Below are 20668 nucleotides of genomic sequence, written 5' to 3' on the forward strand. Positions count from 1 at the left end.
AAGCCACTAAATTATACACTTTAAATGGGTCAGTTGTATGGTATGAGAATTATAATCCCAGTAAAGCTGTTCCCAAAAGGAAGGGGGTCTAACAGCACCAACGTGAGCTGTCCGCCACCAGCATCTAGGGAACTCAGTCAGGACGCAAGCTCCCACTGCTGCCTGAGACGTTACCATTAATACTGCTTCTATGCCACCAACTCTAGGAGTTTGTGCTACTTCTATTACCCCCATACTACAGGTGAGGAAACTGAGGCTCAGGGAGATTAAATAATTTTCCCAAAGTCGAGTGGCTTGTAGGGAGTTCTGAGTCTCCTGTAACTACTGCACTACACCACATCCTAATCCAAGTCAGCAGAGAGCCAAACAAATCCACCAGGGTTGGCTCTGTATTGGGTAACACCCAATATCCCTAGCACCAGGGCTGGGAAGTTATCGGAGGATGATTATGGAAAATTCATGCACTCAGGCTGCCTTGCATGAGTCCGCCTGCTTCCCGGGGTCCACCTTGGCTGATGTTGGGGACACATGGGTGGGGCAGAGATGGCCCTTTAAGATTATCAGGGACAGGGCGCCTGGGTGGCTCAGTGGGTTAAAGCCTCTGCTGTTGGCTCAGGTCATGATCCCAGGATCCTGAGATCAAGCCCCACATCAGGCTCTCTGCTCAGCAGGGAGTCTGCTTCCCTCCCCCCCACTCTGCCTGCCCCTCTGCCTTCTTGTGATCTCTGTCAAATAAATAAATGAAATCTTTAAAAATTAAAAAAAAAAAAAAAAGATTATCAGGGACACTGGCCAGAACTATCTGGTCCCGAAGAACCGGCTGGAGTCATCAAGCTGGCTGGGTACCGGGGGCACTCTCCCAGCAGCTCAGGGAACCAAAGAGTACTGAGCCCCGTGAGTAAATCCCAAATGCCCTACACAGCTTCACATCTGGGGCTCCAGATTCCGTGGGATTTCCCACTGTCCCGATGTGAGCTCTCGTGGACTGGAGCAGCCAGGCAGGCAATCCCAGCGGACCCATTGCTCCTGTCTGCCAAGAACTTACACTGATGAAATGTCCACCCTCTTTTCCTTCCAGGAATCTAGACCCTGCCCATCCCCGTTAGCAGGTCAATCATGGAGCAGGTAACACAGACAGATCTGCATTGCCCCATGTCCGCACATCTGGACCTGTCACCTCACTGCCAACAACCAGGAGGGAGGTGGGCTCTTGGGGGATTGAGTGTAGGTGTCCGTTTCCTAACTGGACTCCAACTTCTACAGTACCCTCTTGGTGAGGCCCAGGGAGGTGACCTCAAGGACTTCTCTCACTTCCTCCATGCCCCTTCTCCATTCTTCCTGGCTTTTGTGAAGTCCCTCCTCCATCTTCACCCCGCCACAGATCACAGCACCTCTGCACTGGAACTGGGTCCTCCGGCACGTCTAGCCTCAGGCGGCCCCCCTGCCAGCCGTCCTGCTCTGGAGCTTCTTCCTCCACTGGCTCCATTGAAGCTAGAAGTGACATTTCCAGAGCACATTTCCCAGAGGACAGGAAGGCCCTTCCCACAGAGCCAGAGCCACCACAAAATCCCACCTCCCACCTCACCCTTCTGAGATCAAGGAGGCAGGAGAAGGTAGAACTTAAGAGGCTGGTCTACTCCCAGCTCTGCCACTTCCCGATTGTGTCACCTCTGGGTAAGTGACTGACCCTTTCTGATTCCCGGAGTCCTTACCTACAAAATGGGAGTACCATGATGTTTCTTTTTCGAAAGAGGTGAGGTCTGTGGGAACCTGCCTGACAGAAGACCCATCGGGAAAAGGGAGGAAAGGTAGTTACTCTAAGTATATGTGAGGATCCAGGAGACAATTCCAGACCATCTGATATTCTAGCCTGGCCCAGGGGAGGAGCTCTTCAGGATGAAAGACAGGGTTCTTGTGGGCAATGGCCTGGAATATGCCTGATGGACAATGACCCAACAGCCTATACTACATGCAAAACATACCATACCCAAACATGCACAGGTAAACACACACACACAAACACCTGCCACACACACACATATACTACACACCCCCAAACACACACACACACACACACACACACACACACACACACACACACAATACACACACACGCTCCTTTTCTCCCTTATAAGGATACCCAGTCTTGCCATAATTTCAAACATTGGCACAAGCAGCTTTAATGTTCATAATGTCCACATCCCTGCCAACCAGCCAGATTATGGCAGATACAACTAGCCAGACACAGACAGGAATCTGACGACAAACCCCAGAGTGTGTTGCTCACATTTGTCCCCTTGCACCTGTGGCAGAAAGGCTGGCAGTCCCCCTCCTCCACCTTGCTGGCAGTCCCCCTCCTCCACCTTGTTTTCGCAGACCCTTACACTGCCTCTCCCAGTCTGACCTGTCTGGACAAAGACACTTGATTTCTGTTTATCCTTAAGTCCCTTGTTTGTTTCTTTCTCTCCTGGGGCAAGTCCATATAAGGTCAGATTCCTGTCTCCAAGGCCAAATTTCTCTCCGTGGTGGTGTTTGCACTGACTGAGCTCCCTCTGAGAAGCCCCTCCAGAAGCTGTTGTATTGATAAGCAGTCTTCAGTCCTGTCTACTCTGACTCACTCCAGAAACCTCCCTCTCGTTAGCTAAAAAGACCTACATCAAACAGGGACCTTTTCTGACTCCTCTATAACAAGAACCCCAGAAATCTCCAGAAAGACAGCATAGCCTGGGGGACTGAGCCTCAGATGGACCTCGCTCCCCGACTTGCTAGCGGGATAAGTTTGCTATCATAGTTTGAGTTCATCCAGAAGCAGACAAGGCCGTGGGTGCAGGCTGCCTGTTGGGGAGATGATTCCAGAAACCCCAGGGGAGGAAGTATGGAATGCAAGACCAGCCCAGGATAAAGGCCAATAAAGGGGGTTAATGGGCAGGTTACTGCTGTGGGCATCTGAGACTGGGGATCTTCTGATGTTCTGGCTGGAACTCACCTCAGAATCCTCCCAGTGAAGAGCAGGCAGGTGCTCCTGCCCCCACTGCTGGAGGGCAACCCGCTGGGAGGTTAACTTGCCCCCACCCCTTCCCCTGGCCTTCCTCAGGTGCACCTGCTTAGGCAGGGCGAGCTTCTGTGGTGGCACGAGCTGGAGAAAGCCCTCACATAATGAGGTGAGGAGGGGACAGGGGTGAGGTGGGGAGCTTTCAGGGTCCTGCAAACTGCGGGAATCAGCTGCAGGTGAACTCAGGGGAGCCCAGGGGATACCGGCTGGGGCATCAACAGTGTCCTCCGTACTGACAGAAGCCATGAGACTCTCTGAGCCTTCGCTCGCCTGTGGAACATACAGAGACCCATACTGCTTCCTGCAGGGCCCCTCAGAGGCAGAAGTGAAGTTTTCGAGCTCAGCAAGCCACGACATTGCTGGTACCCGCAGAAGGTACTCCGCAAGGCCAGCCCTGCCACCACCAGAGACACCCAGAGGCCACTCATCGTGGGAGATGCAGAAAAGAGTGTAATACAAGGCTCCCAGCCTGAAAAGCCAGCCTGGACCGACCACCTTGCCGGTCCCCTTGCCAAGCCTTGAAGCTGCTTCAGTGGCCACCGTGGGGGGTGACTACTGGGTACCTTATGTCATCTCGGGTTCTCATTCGTGGCCCGAGAAGGAGGGCACGGGTGCCGCTGGCTGGGGAGACTCAGCTGGCGGGGTGAAGCTCCTCGTTCGCAGACACTCAGTCTCCTGCTGGTCTACTGTACCCTCCCCTTTCTCTAGAACGTTCCACAAGCTCCATCCACGATGCCTCGGTCACAAACACCACGGGCCTCTCCTGGGTTCTAAATATAGATCCAGCAGGCCCCGGGGGCTCTGGGCTGATGGGAAGCAGGTCCCACCTGCTATTTTGGCTCAGATAATGACAGGGACAGCTTAGGTGGCACTAACTCTCTCCAAAGCATGGTTAGAAGTGCTTTAACCATCATGGGCTCATGTCATCCCCCCCGCAAGGAGGAAGGCACTCTTACTAGCCCCATACTACAGAACAGGAAACCAAAGCAGAGAAGTTAAGCGACTTGCCCAAGGCCTCACAGAAATCAACGGCCGAGCTAAAACTTGAACTTAGGCCATCTGGTTCTGAAGCTGCTGCTCTAAACTACTTTGCTACTTTCCTCTCAATGGTGCGGACTCTTTCTCTTCGCTGCCTGTTAGCAGGTGACCTCCCCAGATGTGGGGAATGACACCGCAGTTGACCTCTCTCCCTGGACAAGAACTGACAAGGGCAGCATGGAGAAGACAGGACACCACACCCAGACAGGACCTCTCTCTTAAAGGACCGGGCTCCTGGGGAGACAGGGCAAATGCTCCATCCTGAGTGTGAGTCTCTTTACTAGGGGGCTGGTGCACCCACAGTGGCACCCGGCACTGTAGCCCAACACAGTTGGGATCAAGTGCGGGTTTTTTTGTTTTTTTTTTTTTTTGAGAATGATGACTTTCCGGTCTAAATGCTCCAATGGGGGTTCCTAGTATAATCTTTCCAAACGGGAGGATACATTCAAGAGAAAGCCAAAGATAACAAGAGTTTCCCAGAGCAGGGAGCCAGGGAAGCCAAAGCAAGCTGGTCCATGGGGAGGTTATGGAGATCACATGCAAGAACATCTCGGGGCTCACGCATGAACAGAGACAACGAGTCAACCCCAGCCTGAAGGGGGGATCTGCCCGCAGCTGGAGGCAGTCCTTGGCCACAGACGCGGCCTTCTTTCCATTTCTTACATTACATCGGCAGAACCACCACCGCCAAGTAGAATAGAAATCCCAGCTCTCCGTTTTCATGCCTCCATCCTGCTTCATAACCAGCTCTACCCCCAGCGCGGCCCCTCAAGTGCAAGTGGCAAATGTGGGCTGCAGACAAAGCCAAGCCACTCGGCCCAGCCGCAGAGAAGTCAGGTTAGGAGAGTTGCTCCGACAGCTCTCAGATCTGTACACACGATCGATTCTTCTAGGGAATGTCCTGCCTTATCTGCCAGCAAGAGCTCATGCTGCTCCTCTCACCAAGCTCTTACTCTGTGCCTGGCACCCCTTTGAGGGCTTTACCTGTATTAACCCACTTACTCCTCACCACTAGCCTGAGGGACGCTTTTAACATCCCTGTTGTACAGATGAGAAAACCGAGGTGGGAAGAGCTTCATCACCTCTCCCCAAGGTGACAAAGCTCCTGAGTGGCAAGGGTGGGATTCGAATCAGGCAATCTGGCTTGGGTGACTGCCCCCCAGCTGCTTCCATAGCACTGGTCGTTCCCCTCTTCCACGATGACGACCACCACCTGTGTTACAGAGAAGGGAACCGAGGCGCGGAGTTACCCAAGGTCACCCGCTGAGTGGCAGAGCCAGGAGCCGCACTGACGTCAGACTCAAGCTTGAGTCTGTGGCCACCGGAAGGCCCTGCCTCACTGCAGGGCAGGAAGGGACAGGGCCAGCGGGTGGCCAACAGGCCAGCGATGGCCAGGAAGAGGGCATGCCAGGGCACACCAGCTGACTAGCAAGGCAGGCTCTGCAGGGCAAAACCAAAGGGCCCCTAACGCCCCATGCCATTATATCCAGAAGGGGCAGGGCCAAGCGGGAGCCAGGCACTGCTGACAGACTGGCAGCCAACAGAGGTGATGTAGCCAACAGCTGCTGTTTATTTTGGGGCCCGGGAGGAAGGAACAGACTGGTTAGGACCCACCTCATTCCAATGATACACTCAACAGGGCAGGGTGGGGAGGGTGTCCCGTCCTAGCTAAAGCAACAGCCCAGCCACCTGCTGGGCTTTGCAGAGAGTGGAATGGTCTAGGTGTCAGAAACATCTTGCCAGACACTCTAATCTGGCCTCCACCGACACACACAGTGTTCCCCACCACCCCTCCCTCCCCAGCCCCATGTGCTGGACTTGTAAATGGTTCAGGAAGATAACAGCCACACAGCAAACCCACCCCCTACAGTGTCGGGTTCCAGGGACAAATGGTTTGTCCTGTCTTGGGAACAAAGAGGGGCCACTCCTGCTGGCCACCCATAGCTTTGGTTCCCTGATTCTGACACTTGTTAACTCCATTCTTGCCGTGTAGAGGACACCCAACGACAAAGGTCTTGCAGTAAGGTCTTTTTTCCTGATGGCCAACCTGGGCTGTGGCAAGGCTGGCTGGCAGGATTCCCTGAAAGACCAGGAAGGAAGAGGTTTCCCGAAGGACCCTGGAGCCCTGCTCTGCCTCTTCCTTAACCTCTGATCTTTGGCCTGCAGTTTCTTATTAGTAACGTGAGAAACACAGTAGTGCTTTTCTCCTTGGGTTTTCTGTAAGGATTAAATGAGTAAAGTGCCTACGAAAATGGCTGGCACATGGGGTGCCTGGGGGTGCTCAGTCGGTGAAGCGTCCCACTCTTGGTTTCAGCTCAGGTCATGATCCCAGGGTCCTGGGATGGAGCCCGGCATCAGGTTCTACACTCAGCAGGGAGTCTGCTGTAGATTCTATCTCCCTCTGCCTTTCTGTCCCGTGCTCACACCCCGAACACAAAATAAAAAAATAATAAAATCTTAAAAAAAAAAAAAAAAGTTGTTGGCACACAGAGAGCTGCCACCATCATCGTCATCATCATCGTTCCCAGTCGGCCTGTGAACTGTGAGCCGGGAAGATAGCCTTCGCGGAGAGTACACACAGAGGTTAGGTTTCCAGGCTAGCCCATACCCAGGTGAACGGGAGACCTCTGGTTCTAGGTGCTGTGATTCCATCTATTCCACGGACGAGAAAGGTTTTGGAGGACTAGCCTGAGAATTTTAACATCATTTACAATATTAGGTCGATAGGAATAGATAGGGGTGCCTGGGTGGCTCAGTGGGTTAAACCGCTGCCTTCAGCTCAGGTCATGATCTCAGGGTTCTGGGATCGAGCTCCGCATGGGGCTCTCTGCTCAGCAGGGAGCCTGCTTCCTCCTCTCTCTCTGCCTGCTTCTCTGCCTACTTGTGATCTGTCAAATAAATAAATAAAATCTTTAAAAAAAAAAAAAAGGAATAGATATATCTTGAATTCCAGACAAGAAATTTCTACAGTTTTAAGTTAAAAGCTGTGGTTCTTTTAAAAAAAATAGGAGTGGGGTGGGAGGAAAGGGCTTTAACAGAATGAAGCCTCTGTCCGTGTATTTGTCCCATTGATCAAAGACCCTACTGGGATCCAGACCTTCTGCCAGCTCCGGGAGGAGGTGTTAAAGATGAAAGGATGCAGGGCCCGCTGCCTTAGCAGGAGCAACCCCCCACCCCCACCTCCCACCCCCGACCCTCCACACCCCACCCCCACCCCGCCCTGGTTCCTAGCTGGGGGAACCACCTTTAGCACGGTGCCTTGTGCACAGTAGGTACAAACTCAAGGCCAGTGAAACGCCCTAACATGCGCACAGCCTTTGAGGTCTTGGGAGTGCCCGTCCATGACACTGCTGAGCTTCCCCAAAGAGGAAAACCCCGAACGGAGTCCCCCGACCAGACTCTCCGTGGTTTCTTGGCCAGCCGCAATCTTCAGCAAGTCCCGAGCAAGCGCTGTGCTCGTTGCCAGGAGGAATACAGGCCCCGCTGGGCCTCTACCTGTCCGACCTCACTGCCCAGGGCGCTCCCCTCGCTGCTTCCCCTTGGTGGTGGCGGTCTGTTCTCTGGGAAGGGCAGGTAGAGCCCCACCTCAGGGCTTCAGCACTGGCTGTTGTATCTCCTTCAACAACTTCCCCTGAATACCTGCTTGTCCCACTCCCTCATCTTCCGACCTTACTCAAAAGTCACTGCACCGTGGGGATGGCCCGGCCTCCCTCAATGAACCAGCACGGCAACTCCCACCGCGACTCTCTCCTGCCCCCTCACCCCGCTTGGCTATCTGGACAACGTTTATCCTCCAGGTAACACACTCCACAGTTGACCTAAAAGAGGTTTATTTATCATTTCCCCTCCCCTATCAGAATGGAAGCTCCCGGGGCGCCTGGGTGACTCAGTGGGTTAAAGCCTCTGCCTTCACCTCGGGTCATGATCTCAGGGTCCTGGGATCAAGCCCCACATCGGGCTCTCTGCTCCGCAGGGAGCCTGCTTCCTCCTCTCTCTCTCTGCCTGCCTCTCTGCCTGCTTGTGATCTCTCTGTCAAATGAATAAATAAAATCTTAAAAAAAAAAAAAAGAATGGACGCTCCCCAAGGGCAGGGATTTTTTTTCTGCCCTGCTATGCTCCCAGCACCTGGGACGCAGTCAGCACTGAAATGTTGACTGGATTTCTGAGGCACACATCAAGCTCCATCCCTCGAGGAGCTTTTCGATCAATCAGGCACCCCAGACAGAGACCTGCCACGAGGTGGCCAACCGAGGCCATTCTTGGTGAGTGTTACATGAGTAGTAAAAATGACAAACATCATAAAAATTCACAGACAGGAAATACTGTAAGAGGACACGTGAGGGAAGCTTCCAGAAAGTGGCAGAAATGGAGTAAAACCATGAAGGAAGGCCATGCTAATCACGGTAACAATAACTGTCGTTTACTGAACAGCTGTCTTGCGTCAGGCACCGCATAGAGGAACAATTGTATGGGCTAGGTAGTATTGTTAGTTCCATTTTACAGAAAACTGAGGCCCACGGAAGTGCAGAAAGTTGGCAACGTAAGAAAAGCTAGTACGAGGCTTCTGGGCTGGAGCCCATGTAGCTGAGGCCATTGCTGCCCTGCCCCCAGACTCCGGCTCTCAAATTCCCACTGCTGGCACCTGGGGCTCTCTCTGGCTGCCAGGGCCTAGTCTAGCCTGAGGAGGCGGCAGGCTACAAGCACCCAGGGTTAAACTCCCCCCTACTTCCAACCACAGCGCTGTGGCCACAAAGCCATCATCCCCAAGGACAGGATGTAGAGCCCCCATCAGCTGGAGCATCTGAAGGGCCAGGCCTTCAAAAGTGGCTCTGGACAGGAGTTCAAGGGAAATAAAAAAACTGAGTCCCAAAATAGAAGCCAGACCTTGCCAGGGGTTCAATCTCAGCAGCAAGAGGTTTGTTATCTTATCCCAACCACCAGCTCCAACCATATCATGTGTTGATGGCAGGGCTGGGTGGGGAAGCTAGAGAAGGCGGAGGACCCAAGAGTTTAATCCTGACCCTTTCCGTTTTATCTGGGGACGCATGTGATGTGCTCCCTAGCCCCCCAGCCTCGAAGTCCTCAGGAGACGAAGCCATGTATGAAGCCACACGTCCTCAGCCACCCAAGGGAACGCACACTGTGCACACTGCCTCTGGGTCCACTGCCTTTCTTAAGGCCCAGGGCCAGGCATTCCATACCCTTAGAGCCACAGATCATGGCCATGACCCCCCTGGGTGCATGCAGCAGACGGCAAAGTAAACAGGCACAGAGAGGGCAGAGGAAGACCAAGGTCTTTTGACACATATGGATGCTTCCAGCTGGGGGCAGGAATAAAAACAGAATTCCCAACTAGCTACCTGGCCACTGGAGGCAATCCATCAAATCTCTGGGCAGGGGGTGGGGTGCAGCTCTGGGGCCCCCATCAGAGGCTTTGTTGCTGCAGAGATCTGGATTCAAACCCTGGCCCTTACCACTGACTGCTGTGTGAGAGAAGGCAAGAGCAACACCACTCTGAGCCTTGCTATCCTTGTCTACAAAACTGGGCCAAGGCTCATGCTGGGTGTGGATTACGGACACAGTGGGCTAGAAGCCCTAGCCCAGCGCCTCCACCTAGAAAGGGTTCCACTCACACACTCTCTGACTCAACTTCCCTACTTCCCCTGCCTGGGATCCATGGTGTCCAGAAACCATGGGGAAACAAGACTGCCCTTCTCTAGGGGCCAATGAGTGATGACTAAAGTAAATGATTAACCCTGGCTTGAACCAAAGTTCAGACATTATTCTATGATAGACCTTAACTCTGACAGAAGGATGTTTGCCAGTCCGCTGGGACTCAGGGCCGTAGAAATCCCTGGGCGGCCACCTCTGGAACCCCTGCCCTCCCTGCCAAGGGACTGTGTCCCTTCCAGGTGCCAGGCACCATGCTGAGAGCTCCATGAATCGATTCCAGCCCAGGAGACAGGATTCAGGAAAGAGTTTCACTCTCTGGGAGTCCCGTTGCCAGCACCGTGCCAGGCCAGTGAGGCCGCCTTCTCTGTTGTTACAAAGAGAAATTCTCCCACACAGGCAAGGCCCTTAAAATAGTCCTTTGGGTCTGGGCCATCAGGAAACAGAATAAAGCTGGGTCGGAATGGGGCCTACCATGAAAGACTTTACAAAGCGGCCACTTCAAACACCAGGGACAATCCCTTCGTGCTCAGAACCCTTAGGTGGGCAAAAGCAGCAAGGCAGGCTTTCCCAACCCTTAGGTGGGCAAAAGCAGCAAGGCAGGCTTTCCCAACAAAGAACGCTTTTGCACAGGAGGACAACATGTTTGGGCGGCAGAAGCCCCTGCGACCCCTGGGGCAGCCCTGGAGAGGGACCAAGTGTGTAAAGTATGGTGACGCCCGTGAAGCAGGCCCAGGCATAAAACAGGAATTCAGTGTGTGGTAGCTGTAGACTGATGATGCCCACGGATGAGACACCGAGGTCTCCTTTATTACCAAGTGAGAATGTTCCCAGAAAACAGGAACAGTGAGGGCTCTCCACCACGGACCACTAGGGATAGGCAAAAGTACCCACTGGCCCACACCCACTCGACCCCATACCCCACCCGGTACCCCTGCAAGTTCACTAGACCCCACCCCTCTCTCCCCAAAGTTAAGAGCGACCAATTTCCACCAGGCTCCAGGGATCCCAGAGACAGATTGGAGGGCCCCCCACTCCGTAATTTACACTGCACTGACACGCACAGAGGAAGGGACTCTGTCCCCACCCCACCATGTCCCTCCGCCCAGGCTTGGGGAGGGTGGCTTCCTCACCAGCCAAAGGGAAATGACAGCAAAGGGCCAGAGAAAGAGCCAAGTGGAGGGGCAGAACGCCCAGCTGTTTCCCCTTTGCTAACTCAGCGCCTGATGTCACTTCCTCCCCTCAGGTAACAGCAGGGGGAGATGTGACTGGAAATAGTTCTGTCTCTTCCCATTCACAAAAATGGCAGGCATGGAAAGAACCAAAGTGTAGTTCCCAGAGGCGGTTTTCTAAAAGATATCTTCAATGAGGGCCTGAGGTCAACCTTGTCCACGCTGCTACGAGGCTTCTCAGGGGAGGCAGCATGGCCGGGAAACCTTGTATGATAATGTCCTGAGGTCAGAAACAGCTCCCCTTTGTAAAGCATCCCTAGCCCCACGTGAGAAAGAAGACTGATTAAGGCTATCTTAGGACCTTTCCCAAAGCTTTTTATTTTTTTTCTGGACCAAACCCTTCCCCAAGAAGCTTTCACACTCGCCCCCCACCCCTGCAAGGTGGGCCAGAAAAGGAAGCAATCACCCCATTTTCTACATGGGCCACCGGAGATCTAGAAGAGAGAGGTGACATGTGGAAGTTCTCACATCTGGAGAAGTCAACCAGCCAGGCCTCAGGTGGGATCTCCTTGGCGCCCAGTCTTCCCAGGTATAACAGGTGATTAAGGGGCTGTGAGGGCTGTGGGGACAGGGCAGCTTTGGAGCCAGCGGGTCCCTTCCCATAAACAGCTTATTAGCAACCTGGTGTTTCAATTTATTGAAGCTCTCCAGGCCTCAGCGTCCTGGCCAGTACGACGTGGATGCCAGCAGTAACAACACGCTTTAGGGGGCTCTTTTGAGAATTTCCATGTAAAACTCTTAGCACGTAGAAAGCATTCAGAAAAGTTAGCTGTTACATTTATTATTACATACCCCCTTACAGAATCAGGCTTACTGGAATATCTGGCCGTGTGACAGGGGTTTAAACAAAGAGATGGTTTGAAGCATCATATTTAAAACTAAAACCAGTTCAGAGAGATGTTGAAGCCGGAAGCAACACTAGTGTGAATGTTTAGGGCGACAACCTAGGCTCCCAGAAAGCTGTTTAGGACTAGCCCCCAGGCCCTACAAAGATAAGGGTTTCCTGGGGCAGCTGGCTGGCTTAGTCGGTGGAGCGAGAGATTCTTGATCTCAGGGTTGTGAGTTTGAGCCCCACATTAGGGGTAGAGTTTAACTGAAAAGAGAATCAATAAAAAGAAAGAATAAGCTGAAAGTTATTTAAAAACAAAAAGGTTAGGGGTTTCCTCTCTCTTGTCCCTGGAGTGCTTCCGTGGCCATGCTGGGGAATGAGGATGGAAATTAGCCCATGTGGCACACAGGGGCTGCACCAGGCCCGCTGGCCAGGGCCCCCCACGGAGGACGCCCGAAGCCGCCCGCCCCAATGCTCCACGCTGCTCCCTTGTCTCCTCCTCCTCCTCTACCCTTCCCCTCTCCAAGACGTCTGGGGGGCAATCAACTTTTTTGAGGCGTCCTGACCCCTCCGAGTAAGAGCTATAAACAGAGAGGGCTGGGCTCTGGCCTGCCCACTAGAGTCCCAGTGAAGAGCTAAAAGGGCTCCTGTTCTTACCTCTGTCCCAGCCACGGCTGCAAGAACCACCCCAGCCCTGGGGCCCACCACAGGGACCCCACAGGGACAGAAGAGGATTCTCCCAAGGATTACTATGTAGAGGTGTCTACACAATGAACTGAATCCCCTCCACTTATCTGAGGCTCTAAGAAGCCGGCCCCGACCTTCCTCCCCACCCTCCTCCCTGACATGGGCTTTGCCCACAGTCTCCTTGATAGTCCAACTCCGCACCTTTGTTTTTCCTTTTCTTAGAATGCCCTTCCTTCCCCTCTGTTCCCACCGAAATCCTACTCCTTCCCGGCCAAATCCTAATTACTCCTCAAACCTCCTTGCGAGCCTGCCTTCCCCAGCTCGTCTTCCCTGCAAACGCCAGTTCACAAAGAGCACTCCCTCTCCTGAAAAGCTTTAGGACTCAATTATTATTAGAGCAAATACCTGCGTTGTGCTTCACACACACCGGGTAGTGTTCTAAGCTCTTCACCTTCATTAACTCAATCATCACCACAACCCTATGAGCTCGGTCCCGGTTTCCCAAGTTTTTGTTGGAGGAAAAAGGGGTAGTTTGGGCTGGGACCGCTGGTAGCCAGTGGCAGAGACAGGCTTCCAGCCCAGGGACTGCAGAGGCCACGTGCTCTCCCACAACACGGCCTTCCAGATGTGCATGTCACCCTCTCAGAAGGAACTCCCCGCGTGCCGTTATTTTCATCCCCCTCTCTCTCGGACCCAGCCCTGATGGGGGAAGAGAGCCACAAGCTCACAGACTTCCGTGGCAGAGACCAGGGTAAGAACCGCAGTCTTGCCAATTACTCTGAGAGTCACGGAAACACTCTGTGCCTCAGTTTCGGCATCTGCCAAATGGGGATGAAAACAGCTTCCTACTTCGCATAGTGGCTGTGTAGCTCAAACAGAAGGCCGTCTGAAAGGTAACCCTCTACACTGCTGGGCACGTAGGATGTGCTCACATACTGATTCTTCCCCTTCTCTCCTCACTGTGCATCCTGATACCTTCGCTAGACTCTGCTCAGCACTTGACAAAGCGGTGCCTTGCCTAGCGGTTACTCAGGGGCATGAAAGGGGCCTTCCTGCGCTTTGCCCTCCCGCCCTCCTGTGCGCATGTCCAGGCCCTCGACCTCCCCATTCCCCTGCTTTCCTGTGACTGACCCCTTACAGGCAGCAGCAGCCTGGCCCCGGTGAGGAGTCACATCAGCTCTGGGAATCACTTCCCGAAATGCTGATCACCCTAATGGACGCTTCCATTATTTTTGGCAATCGCCATGGCAGAGAACACCTCTGGCCCTGGCTCAGAGCCTCTTTCCAAAGCCAGAGCTCCACCTCATTTCCCACACACACCCCTTGGCCTTCCTGTTCCCTGGATCCCTGTCCTGAACCATTAGCCCTTTCCTGGATTCTCAGAACTCAAGAGGAGTAAGTGTGACTACTGCATGTATAACTCTATTATTTGTTTGATTTTGTTTAATTAAGAGGCAAAAGGGAACAGAATTGCCTCTTTGACTTTTTTTCTGGCCAAGAACTGGTCTGGCCAGTGACTCAGGCCGAGGAAATTAGAAGGCAATTTCCAGGGGACTGCTGTGCAATCCCAAAGTTCTAACACTCCTCTAATTCATGGCCTCCACTGGCCATTAACTCATGCTGGCCCCGGAATATCTCTTTGGAAAATGCAGCAGCTGGCGCTTATATTTCTGGAACTGGAATCCGTCTCCTATGACATCAAATAGGTTTATTTTTCCCTTCCCTTCACCTCCCCTCTGCCTGCCACCACACACGGCGACTGCAATCCTGATCTGCCCCCCTCAAACCCTCACTCAGCTCCCTAAAGGGTCGTGATACAGGGCTGGTCATGCTCTCTGTTCCAACGGCCAGTAGGATGTGGTCGGCTGTTCCATGAGCAGGAAGCTTTGTCAGACCTGTGAATCACCCCTGGATCACTTGCCTTCTTGGAAGGAGAAGAAACTGTTCTTTTGTGTGTGTGTGTGTGTGTGTGAGAGAGAGAGAGAGAGAGAGAGAGGGAAAGACAGAGAAAGAGAGAAAAAGAGAGCAGGCAGGAGCGCTAACCCACATGCGGCACTGACCTTGGGGTTAGCATCCTATTGTGACCTTGCCCTCACTGGACCACCTCTTTACTCCTCTCCCTCAACCCATGTCCCTTCCCTTCTCCTGCCCAGCTTATCAGGCAGCCACCACTAGACCACCTCCAGGAAGCCCTCCAGGTCTGAACAGCTGTTCCTTGTTCATCTGTTACTCTTCTGTGTTGGGGGTTTTCATGGGGCATGTCGCCCAATTTCCCAACCCACTCTGAGCAGCTGGTCCTTCCTTTTTGCCTCAGTCTTTCCTACTCTCTCAGCTTCACCTGCTGGGTCCTAAGTGAACTCTAGCGTTTCCGTGATCTCGCCAGACAGAAGGGACACCAGGTGGAAACACTGAGTGTGCATGATAGGGCCCAGGTACTAGTAGAACACTTTACTCCAAATTATCTCAAATCAATTTTCCAAAAGTCCTGTGAGGTTACGAGTGAGGAAACTGAGGCCCAGAGTGGCTGGCCCCAGGGTGGCACAGCCAGGAAGAGCCAGAGGCGGAATTTGAACCCTGATCTGCCGCACAATACTCGTTTGGAAATGGAACTGGCCCGGTCAAGGCCCCTTCTGCAGCTTCACATCCTTTCCCCCTGTAATGCTTGGATCCACACTCTAAGGGCTTAGAGAAAAACTGAAGGGCAGAGAAATGAATTGGTCTGGAGCCAATTCCTAAAAATGTTCTCCCAGGACCAAGACCAAATGTGTGATGATTTAAACACACAGGAGAATGTATTATTTCCACAGTGTTGATCCTTAATTCATCACCTCCTGCATCAGCAGGGACCAGCTATAAGCCTGGACCTGCTCCTTTCTCCCAGTTTCACGGAGCTCGCCTTCTGTTGCCTTCACAAACTCAGCTCTGTTGCGTGAGCTCAACGTCCCATACAGAGAGACGATCCTCCCTGACACTCTACACTGCTCTCGCGCAGACAGGCAAGCCAGAGCCTGGTCTCCCCACCCTGATTCTGTTGATGGAAGGACCCCATTTTAGGTTCATTTCCCCCTTGCGAGGCAAGCTAACCTGAGTTCAACTCTACCTGAGAGGATCTGTTTTGTCCTAACTGGGAGACCCTGGGCAATCTCCAGCCTCTCCAAATCCCCCCATCTGTCCACCAAGAACCTACCCCAGGTTAGGGTGCCTTAGGGTACATTCGATGAACTACAGGAATCACATAAAATCACACACTTTAAACGTGGGGCACCACCAATGGTTAACTACTAACACTGATTATTATTTGCACTCCCTAAAGAGTCCTGTAAGGGATCCAGAACATTCATGACTGATACTTGTCTGAAATAAACAATCAGGAAAGGAAACCACTGTAAAAGCACAATGCTTCCCAAATCCAAACAAATCATCTGTTTGTTCTAGAGAAATGAGGTTCTCTCCACCACCAGAGGGCTTGACATATGCCTACACATGCACGTGAATGCAAAGAATTATGGTAAACCTGCACAAGCAGCCTCATGGAAGACTTTCAAATGCACCCAGCAAGTCAGGACCATTTGGAAGATAAGTAGCCTGAGGCCAAAGCCACTTTGCCTAAGGTCTCCCCGGGGTGGGGGTGTGGGGCAACTCGAAAAAGCTAAGAGAGGAACCCAACTCCATGCCAGGTAGCCTGGCCTAAGCAGCAGGTGCCCACTTTCCCCAAACCCCAACCAAGTAGGGGCTTGGCACAGAAGAAGGAAGCAAGGGCTGACAGCACCATCTGAATGATAGAAGCCACTTGCCCTTTCATAAACAGACCTTCAGCGCTCAGGCAGCTCCTCCTTGTCTTGGAGACAAACATGCCCTTTGCTGGATGTCCTGAGAAAAACTCTGCCGTGTCTTCCCAGTGTTCTGGAGCCAGCAGAGCCCCTCCTGCCTGGGCCCCAGGACTCTCATCAGCCAGCCCCAGCTAACGTGCACATCCCATAAAACCTCTCTGCTTTGCAATTTGCCAAACCACAGACGGAGAGTTCACCGTCAGTGGAGGAGAGGGGGGGAAGGAGGCATGCTTTCTCCAGCGCAGAGGGCTTCCAGAACATCTGTAACTTGGGCGCAGGTATCCTGCCAGCCACCCACGCCAGAGTACCTTACCCAGAACCTTCTGGTGTGTGGTGTCCACTGTGCAAGGGCCAAGAGAGGCACAGGCTCCCCCAGCCTGCTCCTCCTGCCTCTATTAGCCCTGCTGACCCTTTCTATTAGGGGGCCCCCAGTCCTTATATTATGCCCCACTGATGCCCCGAATAGGTAGGAACCTCTGACGATCACCAGATATCTACCAGATCACCTAGTCAACTCCAACCAGACTTAGGGTACTTTGATGAACAAAACCCACACCATGGGCAAAATGCCAGGTAAACCCCGGTGCTGTGAAGGGCTGTGTTGCAAGTGACTTTACAAACCCTTCTGGTTTTCAGCTTCCCCATCTGTGAAATGAGGGGGTTGAGCCCGAGGAGTCCCGCCAGCGCCATGTTCCACAACAGATCACACTCTCGCCTTTATTTGTTTGCCACAACAAATGTGGTTTAGAGCTTGTATGGCTCCGGGTGTTCAGTGACATCACTCCCTGCCCCAAACATAATGTCGATTCTTACATGGGAAGCAGAGATGTCCTGGGAAACACTGTCCATAGAAAGGGAGGAAATGATCATTTCAAGAGAATGAGAGAGGACTTCTTTTGTGTTTTTCACATAGAACAAGTTATTATCGGTCTTAAAACCCGAAATCTTTCTTTCTTTTTTGCCAGACCATTAATAGCTGCTTTTCAAAAGTACTTTCTTACTCAGAATCTCACCAATAAAGAGCTACCATTTAGCGAGTGCTTGTTACATGCCAAGAACTGTGCTAAGTGCTTTTCATGGATGATCTCATTTAATTCTCCAGACAGCTCTATGAAATAGGTACTGTTAGCATCCTCACTTTAAGAATGAGGAACCCACGGGCGCCTGGGTGGCTCAGTGGGTTAGGTCAGGTCATGATCTTAGGGTCCTGGGATTGAGTCCCACATCGGGCTCTCTGCTCAGCAGGGAGCCTGCTTCCTTCTCTCTCTCTCTCTCTCTCTCTCTGCCTGCCTCTCCATCTACTTGTGATCTCTCTCTGTCAAAATAAAAAAAAAAAAAAATCTTTAAAAAAAAAAAAAAAAAGAATGAGGAACCCGGAATCCCCCAGAGGTTAAACGACCTGCCCAAAGTCACAAAGCTAGTTAGTGGCTGACCCAGGCTTTGAACAAGACCCTCAGCCTCAGAGCCCCAGAGCTAACCACCTTTCAGTACTATCTGTGGTGGGTCCCCAGTTGCTTTAGCAACATTTCTGGCTTGTTGCCAGCCCGCCCTACCTTGTAATTTTGGACATCATTGATCAGAGCTAAGATCTGAAGTTTCGCCTAAAATCAAGAGCAGGGAGAAAGCACCTGCCTGGGTCTCAGAGCAGAGAGTGCCATCTGTTGAAAGTAGGGCCGGGCTTAACTGACGACTAGAAAAGACAACCCCTAAACCTTAGCCTGTGACATTTGAGAAAAAAGGTTAGGAAGGCCGACTTGATACTAAGTGTTGGGTTGTGCAAACGGACCTCTGTATCTGGAGCAGGGTGACCACACAGTGCCCCAAGACCTTCAAAAAAGAGCTTTCTTGAAATGGTAGCTTTCTTGAAATGAAGATGCTTGCTTGTTGAGCCAGACAACACAAAAGGAACAACTCTCCCATGGGCACCCACCTCTCTCTCTGGTCAGAAACCAGCCTCCTTGGTTTAACTCCTCTCCAAGTTGAGCCCAGGCCCGTTTACTCCACTCCAAAAACAAACAAATAAAACAAGACAAAAAACAAACCCCAAGTTCAGACCTATTGGTGATAAAGACAGAAAGAGTAGCCTAAGGCTGACATTGGCACAAACCCCAGTCCTCTTCCAACAGGGAAATGAAAGGCATTTCTCAGAGATCAATGCGCGGTCTAGGGCAGCAAACTACAACCTGTTTTGTTTAAATTAATGCTTTGAGCATTCTAAACACTTCTTTAAGTGCCTCATTTGCAAATACACGCAATCCTTCTGCTCTGGGTGCCTGGCTGTCCCTCCTGCCTCAAGTACACGAGCACAGCGGTTTAGACAGGCATCCTCCGCCGTCAAGGACACCATGTTTACTTCCTAAGGTGCGAAGGATGGGAAGACAGGACCGGCTGAGATGAAAGGCGGACCCGTCACACAGACCCCAGAGCTCAGCTCAATCAACCTTAGCCCCTTCTCATTAATTGTGGGGAAGGAAGGGGGAGGGACAGCGGGCCGTTCCTTGGAGACCACAGCAAACATTTGCCTCCTCGTGTCTGGAGACGGAGCATCACTTAAGAGGAAATGAACCCGGTTAAGGGTCACGTCCAGAGAAGGATAAAAGGAAAAGCCACAATTCTCCTCACACCGACGGACACAATGACTTTAAGAAGGAAACCAAAGCTCAGGGCTGAGGGTGGAGGTGGGGCAGAGGGCGGAGCGGCTTCCCTAGGCCCCCGGGACCCAGGCCTAGGGAGGCAGAGCCCGGGGCAAACGGGGGAGGACAGCGCCAGGCTTCCTTTCCCCGGGGGCGAACCTCAGAAGGCATCACGGTCCGGGTAAGCGTGAGCTACCCAAGCCCCCAGGGAGGGCCAGGGAGATGCTCTTTCCCAACGGAGCTTCTCAGCGAGGGTTTGACGAAAGCTTCCCCACCATCCATCAAAGCTCAAGCGGACAGATGACTTCACCGTTGTAACAGACAAGGGCAGCCACTTGCCAATTCCAATGCCAAAAAAAGAAAACGGGGGGGGGGGGCAGAGGGAGTGGAGAAAGGACAGAGAAGGCTTCCCTGCAGATCACAACCTCGCGAAGAAAACTCCACAGCCGAGGGCTGCCCTGTGGCACTCAGCTCCGGGACTTAGCGGGTGGGGCGAGGGCCCCCCCGAGGGGGGGGTCCTCCCGGGGGTCTCTGGCCAACCCCCCGCAGGGGTCGGTAGGGGCAGTACTCACGTAGTGCTTGGAGGGGTTCCTCCGCTTCTCCACGTCCACCACCGTGGCATCTTGCACGCAGTAGGCCAGCATCTTCCCCCCACAAAGCGAGTGGCGCCCTCCGGCGGCGTCACCTTCTCATCCCGGTCGGGCTCCCGCTTGTTCTCCCGCTTCCCGGGTCCCGGAGCCACCCGCCACTCCGGCCGGGCGCGCCGCTGCCCGGGCTCCCGGCGCCCACAGGTACGACCCTCGGGGCGGGGACGGTCCGGGAGGGCACGCGGGCTCCGTGCGCTCCGGGCGGCTCCCCGTGGGCCTGCCGCGCGCCCCTTCCCTCCCGCGCCGCCGCCGCCGCCGCCGCCGCCGCCGCCGCTCTCCGCCTCGCCCGCCCGCTCTCTCCGCCGTCCGCCGCCCGGTGGGTCCGGCGGGAACTGGCGGAGCGGAGGAGGGGCGGGGGTGTGTCCCGCCGGCTAGGGGACCGGGCGGGGGCCCGGGAGCCCGCTGTCAGCGCGCTGGGGAGGGGCTGACGGCGCCTCTTCGCGGCGCTCCGGCTCCGGGGGGCTCGGCGCTGGCTGAGGCTGTGGGCGCAGGAGGCGGAGGCAGGGCCGGGCCGGCAGGGAAGAGAAGGGAAGGGAAGGGAGGGGAGGGGAGAGAGGGGAAGAGCGCGGGGAGGGGCTCCAGGCCCGGGGGAGGGGCTCGGGGCGACGGGGAGGGGGCTGCAGCCCAGCCCGCGAGGCCGGGGCGCGCCGACGCGCCCCCGCCCCGCCCAGAGCACAGCCCGAGGCCTGGCACCGCACTGGCTTACTTCTCCCGGCGCAGAAACTCGAGGTGGCTTCTGAGGGAGGAGGGGCGGGGGGGAAGTGAACCCAGCGCGCCCCGGTCCTGGCTTTCCGTCGTGGAGCGGATTTGTGCCTTTTTGTCCCCACCTTTACGTTCCCTTCCCACTCATATCCCCAGATCCTTGTAATGAAAAGTAGTTTATTACCCCGCTGTGCCTGCCCAGGCTCCCCGAGAAGGAGACGGGAATGGGGAAAGGGCCGGCATTAAATCCTTCAAACCAGAGCCTCTTTTGATAAACCACCTGGCCCCCTGCGGGTCACAAAGGGTGAATTCTCCCCGGAAATGTGATTGATCCACTGCCTGAGTCGT

The 20668-nt window shown here is 53.7% G+C and overlaps 1 protein-coding gene across 1 annotated transcript in view; it reads right to left on the reverse strand.

The window, feature by feature from the left end:
- The window catches only part of LOC111145273 (SH3 and PX domains 2A), a 227328-nt gene extending 207713 nt beyond the window's left edge, over positions 1-19615 (reverse strand). The window contains exon 1 of the mRNA XM_022500089.1: positions 19544-19615. Coding sequence (XP_022355797.1) covers positions 19544-19615 — 72 coding nt within the window. The remainder of the gene's footprint in view (positions 1-19543) is intronic.
- Positions 19616-20668: the final 1053 nt, after the last annotated feature.

Source organism: Enhydra lutris, unplaced genomic scaffold, assembly GCF_002288905.1.
Source record: "Enhydra lutris kenyoni isolate GAN:26980312 unplaced genomic scaffold, ASM228890v2 scaffoldscaffold12, whole genome shotgun sequence".
NCBI lineage: Eukaryota > Metazoa > Chordata > Mammalia > Carnivora > Mustelidae > Enhydra > Enhydra lutris.